The sequence below is a fragment of the Sesamum indicum genome, linkage group LG10 (assembly GCF_026168435.1).
Source record: "Sesamum indicum cultivar Baizhima isolate 11 linkage group LG10, ASM2616843v1, whole genome shotgun sequence".
In the NCBI taxonomy this organism is placed as follows: Eukaryota; Viridiplantae; Streptophyta; class Magnoliopsida; order Lamiales; family Pedaliaceae; genus Sesamum; species Sesamum indicum.
The window spans coordinates 14507542-14517363 of record NC_142666.1 but is presented as its reverse complement, the minus strand read 5'-3'; the positions used below and the strand labels follow the sequence as shown (position 1 = coordinate 14517363).

The 9822-nt window shown below is 33.6% G+C and overlaps 1 protein-coding gene across 2 annotated transcripts; it reads left to right on the top strand.

The window, feature by feature from the left end:
* The first annotated feature begins 197 nt into the window (after positions 1 to 197).
* Positions 198 to 2832, top strand: LOC105172228 (uncharacterized). Of its 2 annotated transcripts, none has more exons than XM_088885647.1 (2): positions 198 to 397; positions 2064 to 2832. In XM_088885647.1, the coding sequence occupies exon 2, from the start codon at positions 2083 to 2085 to the stop codon at positions 2449 to 2451; it is 369 nt and encodes a 122-aa protein (XP_088741773.1). In that variant the 5' UTR covers positions 198 to 397; positions 2064 to 2082; the 3' UTR covers positions 2452 to 2832. The 2 variants fall into 2 exon arrangements, with proteins under 2 accessions (XP_088741773.1, XP_011091902.2); XM_011093600.3 differs by having other exon boundaries at positions 200 to 397; positions 2067 to 2832.
* The last annotated feature ends 6990 nt before the right edge of the window (positions 2833 to 9822 follow it).

Below are 9822 nucleotides of genomic sequence, written 5' to 3'. Positions count from 1 at the left end.
ATATTAAATTTTAAAAAAGAAAAATGTAAATATCCCCAAAATAAAATAAAGACCATAAAGTTTGTAGCAATTGTACAAGAAAACAACTCAATTGTTAGAATTTAATTGAAAGTAATTGTAAAAGACCAAAAGAAAAAGAAAATTCAAACATTGATTTTCTATTTGCATCAAAAGGGTCTCCCATTGCAGAATCCCTCCAAAACAATCTGTATACAGCCGGCCACCAAAATCAAACAAACTCCCCAGTGAACCGGGTCTAACACAAAGCAGACTGGTTCCGGCTCAGATTGAAGAGACCGATCTCCAGGTTCGAAAAGACAACCCCTAAACCCCAAAATCCAAATCCCAAATTTTTAGGGTTTAACATATTTCTCCGCTACAGAGACAAATTATCAAGGTATCTACTCTCTCTCTGTCTACATATAGAACTATATATATATATATATGTGTGTGTGTGTGTGTGTGTGTGTGTGTGAGACGTTTGCTTTTAAAAGAACAAAGCTATCTTATACAGATATAGCGTTAATAGTTGAAAATCACAAAAGAAATGCGGAATTTGTACCTGCGGCCTCTGTATTTTTCCACTGGTAGATTTAGACATATATAGGGCATGATGATTGCAGGGGATGAGATCTCATTGGTGCTAAGTGTATTCAGGATAACCTTAATTCTTCCAATGCATAGTTCATGTTATTCAGGTTTATGGATTGGGTGGTGTAATACGTTTGCCTAAATGACTTTCAAAATCAATTCCCTTGTTGGGATGTCTACGTCTTGATTCGGGGCTCAGCATTCTGACATGCTTATACCGATACCGTGGGTTGCGCAGATGTATAAAATTTAAGTTTGTTCCTGTTCATGAAATAGATGACTAAGGACGAACATGTAGATTTTTGTTTGTTGATGATTCATATTAGTTTGGAAGATGACGTAGGACTAGTGACATCATTTGACTCAGTTAATGGAGTGAAAAGAGAAAAAGGGGAAAGAAAAAACAATGCATTGGTTTCTTATGGTTGTAGAAAATCCTATGTTTGTATTTGAAACAGAAAGTCTGGTGTTTTGGGTTGTATGTTCGGTTTTTCTTCCCCAGCTGACGATGTTGGACGACTGAGGTGGAATATCTCACAATGAGGTATTTGATTGGAGTAGAGGGTGCCCAAGTAAATGGGGAGCTGCAATTATATGGGCGACACACTAGTTTTTAACAATCTTTCCCTTTAGTTCCTGTTTCTAATGACTTCATCTACGGTAGAATAGTCTTTAACTTATCAGCAAATATCTGTTGCTCAACAGTGTTTGCTGTGATGAATGAACTGGTATTTTGTATATGTTTTCAGTGTAAATGAGATTTAATTCTGTGATTCATGATTTTAGCATGTGTAAGCCAACGAGAACTCCTGTTTGCTCTTTAGCACAGATTTTGAGTCTCGCGTGTCTACCATTTCAGCACGAAGGCAATTTTGAAGTGCGTCCTAAATATGATATCTATCTAGTGTGATGTGTGGAATATATGACAAAGGTGAAGTACTTCTATTGATCGGTCATATAGGCCCGAGTTGGACATCCAATTGCTTCAATTTGAATTATCAGCAGAATACCTTAAATATGTATCAAAAAGATGGCCCATCAAACCAATTTTATTTCTCGATGCAATAGAAGTTCAAACTTCAAAAAGGTGGATAGGGTTTGCTTACGCCTATTACTGATCCTAAAAGGAGCAGCACGACGTGGGGATCCATATGTAAATATAGTATCTATTTAGATATGCTCATTCACGTGATTCAGGATTCTTCTGTAGTAGCTAATGGGTTGTGAGTGTTATCTAGGACCGACATTCCATCTTGACAACGTTTCTCTTAGATGCTTCATAAAATTTAAGAGAATGAAAAGAAATGAGATATATAGGCAAAAGAATTTAAGAATTGGTTCTGAAATGCTTGTGCAGGGAGCCAGGGATGCCCTGTCCCATGTGGACATCAACTGAATATTGGAGATGCATAGCCATTGTAATTCTGTTATGTTTATTATTTTGTTTTCTTTTACAATTACTGTTATATCAGCAGGGGACTGAGAAAAAACATGGCAACCCAGCCAAAAGCAGAAGATAGTTCGGGAACTACTGATAATCAGCAGGAAGCCACGCCTGCCGCCATCAGGTGGGGAGGGAAAATAGAAGAACAGTATCGGAAACTCAAGGAACATGCTGAAACTTACCCCTATGTGTGGGGTTCCTATATCCTTGTATACGGAGGATTTGGCCTCTGGTTGACCTACAGGTGGAGAAAGCTCCGGAAAACTGAAGACAGAGTTCGAGCTCTTCAAGAGAGACTCCGCAAACTTGTGGAGGTTGAAAAGTCGCCTAACTCTACTGCAGGCACAGAACAGTCTGCCCACTCAATTTCCTTAGCAAACAACAAAACTCCTCCTGCCGATAAAGCTACTAAATAGTTGGCTTATTCTGCTGTCAAAAGATCATATCATTCAAGGAACTTCCCTTTTCCAGTTATAGTTTGGAGAAGCTGCAGATTTCTGGTGCAAATGCATTTGTTTTGACAAATTCTTGGTCATACATGTACAATTTCAAGTTTCTAGTAAGTGGAGTGGTTTTTTGAGCTTTCTTTGAAGCAGTAAATCTCGTGTATAACAAAGTGGTGTAAAAATTGAAAGAGTCCCTACATTCAAATACACCCTCTCTAGTGAACATTTTAAGCTGTTTGTAGTTATACTCGACGCATACCATGAAGGGAATTTCTCTTGCAGATACAAGGTATGTACGAACAACATTCGAAACTTATAGAATTTCAATTGAGCTTTTCCATTTACCTATTACTTGACATGTCCTTGTATTAATTTTCATCTAGTCTTCCTATCTGCAGTGAAGTAGCAACAATGGTTGAGAATTGTTATCTTAAAACTGGAGGTAAGGGTGCGCAGCTAAGTCGTCTGTCAGCCAAATTTATGTATTCATCTCAAAAGCTTAGAACTTCAAGTGTATGTCTAAATGTTGAATCGTCCTTTTAAGTAATCCATTGAATAATATCCTTAGGATGGAGTTAAATAAGTATTTGTGTTAGTTTGATATATGTTCTTAAAGAGAATATTTCTAGCTCCATTTTCAAGGGTTGCATATGTTTTCGGCTAATTACATTTATACGCTCCCTAAAAATGTGAAATTACATTTCTCTGCAAAAATATTCTGAAATTTATACTTATAACCTCTCTAAGAACTTTTCATTTACAATTATACTCATTTTCTTAGGATTTGGAGAAAAATGCTGAAGTTCACAAAATTTAAATAAACTTTTATTTTTACCCATCAACATTCTATGTTATTTATTGACGAAGATAATAATATTTTTGTACTTGTAAGGAGATAAATATAGTAATATATAAAGTCAAGGGTATAACTGTAATAATATTGTTCCCGAATAATTAGTAGTTATATGAATTAAAATCGGTTATATTATCAATTATTTATATGAAATGCTGAATAATTAACAAAATCATAATTTTATATATTTATCTTCTAAGGTAAATTTAAAAAAAAAAGGTTGGGGGGAAATTGAAATATTGTATTTCTAGATATTTCAAGGGGATAAATATAATATACAAAAAGTCAATAAAATATTAGTCCCGAATTATAGTCATTAGATAAAATATAATCGTCAATAAATGAAAACATTAGCCATATTGTTAATAATTTATACAAATGTTGAATGATGTGTAAATTTAGAAGTTTATGTATTTTATCTTTTGCTAAAGTAAGTATTTTCCGTCCAAATCATAATGAAAATGATGATAATTGTAAATTGAGAATTCTTAAACGAGTGCAAGTGCAATTTCAGAAAATTTTGGATAAAAAATGCAATTTCATATTTTAAAAAAGGTGTAAGTGTAATTAACCTATTCTTTTTAAGCTTGAGCTATCCTGTACTAGAATTATTTGATAAGGCAAATAGCCTTCTTCTATTTATAATTTGACATTTTATATAATAAGCATACTTTGATGGAGGAGTTCATGGGATGGTTGGTAAAAGTCTAGGGATGGAATCCTTTGTATGAGGATGTCAAGAGAGCTATGATTTAGGATGTAAGGGTGTTCATTTGGTAAACTCAAATTGAATCGAATCAAAATTTTGATAAATTTTAAAAATTAATATGCCAAAATATTATTTCAAATATCGAATTGAACTAATTATTTTGGTTTAGATAATTAACGATATATATATTTATATTTTCTTTTAATATTTAAGTAAATCGAATCTTTTGTTTGATAATTTAAAAAAATTTAAAGATTAAAAAACATGATTATAGTTTTTATTTCTTTTTTCATTTGAAAAGTAATATCAAAATAATTTTTTTTTTCGGAAAGGGAAATTACATTGAAAATAAAAGTACAACAGTATGACCCCCAGACTCCTCACATCCACCTTACTATTCTCCAAATTCTATAAGCCGCAACTTCTATAGAATCTGGACTATAATGAAATAAAATTTTAAGCCGAACTTGTTCTATCACTATTTTAGCTATAGTTCGAGGATCCCTACCATTTCGACGGAACATTCTCATATTCCTCTATGCCCAAATATGATATACAAGCGAAGCAAGCGTTGCACGATTAGCCGATGTTAGTATATATATTAATATATATATTGTATTTTAATATTTAAATTAAATGTATGCCTCTTCATATTTGAAGTTGAGATTAGTGGATGTTTATGGTCATAATGTTTGCAATAATATTTTTTCAATATCATGATCCCACTTCTACAGCATATTCATACACATTACTATCCATTTATCAACACTTTCTATTACATAATTATCCATTAATTCACATTAAGATGGTGGATGATTTCTATACCTGTAAAAAGGGATCATTCTACTTGTTTTATAACACAATAACACACACACATATATATATACTACAAGCAATTATAAAAGTGAGTTATATTAGTTGTTGGAAGGTGTTCTTTTTTTTTCTTTTTTTTTTTGTGGAGCTTTGGACTCTACTACTTATCCAGAGTGACTTAGAGTCATACGACATTGTTCGACTGTTATATCCTGGAGAGAACAAGTTAAGAATGATACAACTGGACTAGTGAAGAGTTTGTTGCAGTGGGCTTAAATCTCCTTAAAGAGAGCGAGATATCCGCCCCTCAGCCTAAAGATTTATTTTTATATTTTCAGCTGTAAATTGTTATTTTACAACAATTTCAAGGAGATTCAATGGCTACAGTTGAAAAATCAGCCATGTCAGTATAGAAGATCTCAACAAGCCATTTCGTTTCAATGGTACCCATTTCAAGAGATGGAAGTGTAAAGTACTTTTTTTACACAAGCCTTCTCAAAGTTTTCTATATTCTCACTGAAAAAATCCGAACAAGGTTGATGACACTAATATGAATGATGATGAGAATGTTATCCACCAAAAGAAAGTGAAAAACTACAACAATGATGCATTCAAATGTCGGCATTATCTTCTCAACAATCTATCTAAGTATGTTATACTTGGTGATTCTCATACCATCCAAGTGCTTGGAACTGGAGAAATTGAGTTAAAATTTACCTCAGGAAGGATATTGACCTTGAAAGATGTGCTATATACTCCTTCCATGAGGAAGAATTTGATGTCGAGTTTTCTGCTCAACAAGGCTGGCTTCAAATAGATTATGAAACCTGATCAATATGTAATTACCAAAAAAGGTATTTTTTGGGTAAGGGGTATGCATGTGATGAGATGTTTAAAGTAAATGTTGAGATGAATAAAGTATCTTCTACTTTTGTTTATATGGTCTCTTCTATTAATTTTTGGCATGCTCATTTATGTCATATTAAAATTCGTTATGTGGAATCATGAGTAATTTAGGATTAATCCCAATGATGAAAAGGATTTTGAGAAATGTGAATTTTGTAGTATATATAAGATAAAAAAAAGGCTTCATCTAAGTGTTGAAAGAAAAACTGAATTGTTAAAATTAATTCACCCTAATATTAGTGAATTTGGAGGAATTTTAACTCGTGGAGAAAATTGTTATTTTATCACTTTTATTGTTGATGTTCCTAAATATACTCACGTTTATTTGATGAAAAATAAAAGTGATGCTTTTGAGAAGTTTAAAGATTATCTCCATGAAGTTGAAAATCAATTGGGTAAGAAAATAAAAGAATTAGAAATGACAGGGGCCGAGAATGTGAGTCAAATGAATTTAATTCTTTTGTTACATTGTTAGGAATAATTCATGAAGTTACTCCACCATATTCTCCTGCATCTAATGGTGTAGCTGAAAGAAAAAATAGAATATTGGTTGATTTGACAAATGCCATGCCTATTGAATCTTGTGCACCTTCAAATCTTTGGGGTAAAGCTATCTTAACTGCTTGTTATGTGTTGAATAGGGTGCCACATAAAAAAAATCAAATTAACACCTTTTGAGGTGTGGAGAGGTTATAAGCCAAAAGATATTTTAGAGTTTGGGGTTGTTTAGCCTATGCGAAGTTAACAAATCTTAAAATTCCTAAATTGGGAGTAAAAGTTACAACTTATATTTTTCTTGGTTGTGCTTCTAATAGTACAACTTACAGATTTTTAAATCTGGAAGATAATGTGATTATAGATACTGGAAGATAATGTGATTCTATATTTTCATGAAGAAAAGTTTTCGTTTAATTCTAAAAATAGTGAGGGTCAAAATATTGAAAAGAGTATTTTATTTTTACCTAGCTCTTCCACTTCAATTTTGAAAAATGAGGAAAATAATGTTGAACTAAGGAGAAGTAAAACAGTTAGAGTAGAAAAAGATTTTAGTCCTAATTTTTATATTTTTAAATGTTAAAAATGGCCCTCTTACTATGAAAGAAGCTTTTTCATCACCTGATGCTAATTTTTGAAAAGAGGTTGTGAATGATGAGATGAAATCTCTAATTTCAAATAAAACTTGAGAGCTAGTGGATTTACCACCGAGTTGTAAAACAATTGGGTGTAAATGGGTCCTCAGGAAAAAAATTAAAGCCGGATGGTTTAATTGACAAATTTAAAGCTAGACTAGTTGTTAAAGGTTTCAAGCAACTTGAAGGTCTAGAGTTTCTTTATACATATTCTCCGATAACTAGAGCGGCATCCGTTAGACTTTTAATTGCTATTGCTGCAATATTTGATTTGTATATTCATCAAATGGATGTTAAAACTGCATTTTGAATGGGCACTTAAATGAAGAAATTTATATGGACCAACCTGAGGGTTTTGTAGAAGCAGGCCAAGAAAGCAAGGTGTGATAGTTAACTAAATCCCTGTATGGCTTAAAACATGCACCTAAGCAATATCATAAAAAAATTAATTCCTACATGATTGAAAAATTTGGGCACGAGTTGGGTGCTGATAAAATGGGAAACAAATTTATTGGATCCAAACCCAATGAATTTAGTTTAACGAGTATCAGCTAAGAGTATGGGTTTGGGCAAGGGTAATTAAGTTTAGCCCATTGACAGGCTTATTCAAATGCAATGAGTTGTAACACTCACGAATTTAAAAAAAAAAATATAACACGTACTATTGTAATAATTAGGTCGCAATTAATGTAATTTATTTACAAAAAGAACGATTTTTATTTTACTTACAACATATTATTAGCAGTTCTGGTTCTCTATCATTTTCGTCCTCATTAATTCAGTTGTGCTGCAGAAATGAAAGAGAGAACTTTAGGTTATAGATCGGTGTCAATTAGAGAATTCAGTTGCATGCAGAAAAGAAAAAAAGGTTCAATGTAGATTTAGCTTGGGGGAAGAGAGAAAAGCACAGAGCGAGAAGAATTGTGCGATACCTAATTTATATGTCTAGCACAAGATTTCAAATTTATGTATCTTCTTTGTGATAAATTGATTAATTTATGAAAGAGAAGATGAATCTCAAACAAAACTTCCATAATAATTCATGTTTTTTGACCCATGCCCGATGTTTTTTTTTTCTTTTGTTATGTAATAAACCAAATTAAAATAAAGCCCAAACTTTTATCGAGAGAAATCCAACCATTATTTTTTTATTTTATAGTAAATCAAATAAAAATAAAGCCCAAATTTTATTGAGAGAAATCAAAATGATTAGTGTATTGTTGCTGTTGTTGAGAGAAATCAAATTTTATTGTAAAGTGTTCTTGAGAGAAATGAGAACACAATCGAAAGACAAGAAAGCGAAGATTTACACGCACACACAAGCACAAATACATATACTAGCACATGCAAAAGCACACACACAAGATCGTCACAAGAGAAGGGAACACAAAGATTGGGGGAGAGAGATACCAACCTACATGGAAAAAGGGAAGGCCAAAGATTCCATCGAAAAAGGGAACACACATCGCCGAGTTTGTTGAGCTTTGGTCTAGGAGTTGTGGGTTACAATTTTGAAACATTATTGATGACATGGCTAAGATTGCCTTTGCCATCCTCGATTCCTTTTTAGTTACAAGGCGGTAGAATGGTTTAGGCAGGCTGCGGAGGGTGGGCGACGCTTGCAGCGATGGGGGTGGTGGGGGGGATGGAGAGCAGATCGACGAAGAATACTGAGAGATCTCAGTCAGTGAGAGTTTTCAAGAGAGTGGTACGTGGAATTGCAGAAAAATTTGGGTATGAGTTGGGTACTAATAAAATGGAAAACAAGGAGCCGGTATTTTATTCATCCAAACCCTATCGGTTTAATTTGAGTATGGGTTAAAAGTATGGGCCCAGGCATGGGTAATTTCAGCCTAATGATAGACTTATTCGAGAGCAATGAGTTGTAACGTACACGAATTCTAAAAAAAAAATTTATAACACAAACTACTGTAATAATTAGGTCTCAATCAATGCAATTTATCTGCAAAAGGAAAGATTTTGTGTAATTTTAAATTATTTTACTTACCACATATTATTAGCAGTTTGGATTCTCCATCATTTTGGTCCTCATTAGTTCTTTGAACTCACGAATGTCGTGCTGCAGAAATGAAAAAGAGAAATTCAGGTAGGATTGGTGTCAACCAAAAAATTCAATTGCATACAGAAAAAAAAAATGGGTTGGATCTTGATTTTGTTTTGGGGAGGAGGAGAGGAAGGGAAAGAGAGAAAACAGAGTAATTAACAAAGCACGTGCGAATCATGTGCTCCCTCTGGTAAAGGGAGCGGGAGAGAGATGCCAACCTGCCTGGGGAAAGGGAAAGTCAAAGAATCCACCAAAAGAGAGAGCACAAGTCGTCGAGTTTCTTGAGCTTATGTCTAGGAGTCGTAGATTGCAATCTTGGGACATTACCGATGACATGGCTAAGACTGCCCTTGCCATCCCCAATTCCTTTTTAATTTCAAGGAGTAGAAGGGTTTGGGCTAGATGTGGACGGTGGGCGACGGTTGCAATGATGGGGGTCGCGGGGGGGATGGAGAGCGGAATGAGCAGACCGATGGAGAGTACTGAGCGATCTCGTCAGTAAGAGTTCTCTAGAGATGGTATGTGGAATTGTGGAAATATTTGGGCACGAGTTGGTGCTAATAAAATGGGAAACAAATTTATTGGATTCAAACCCAATGAATTTAATTTAACGAGTATCAGTTAAGAGTATGGGTTTGGGCAAGGGTAATTAAGTTTAGCCCATTGACAGGCTTATTCAAAAGCAATGAGTTGTAACACTCACGAATTTTAAAATAAATTATAACACGTACTATTGTAATAATTAGGTCGCAATTAATGTAATTTATTTACAAAAAAAATGATTTTTTTTGAAAAAACCTAAATTATTTTACTTACTACATATTATAAGCAGTTTTGATTCTCTACCATCGTCCTCATTAGTTCA

Bases quoted from the DNA above. Each gene is read 5' to 3' on its own strand.
- LOC105172228 (XM_088885647.1), top strand. From the start codon at position 2,083: ATGGCAACCCAGCCAAAAGCAGAAGATAGTTCGGGAACTACTGATAAT.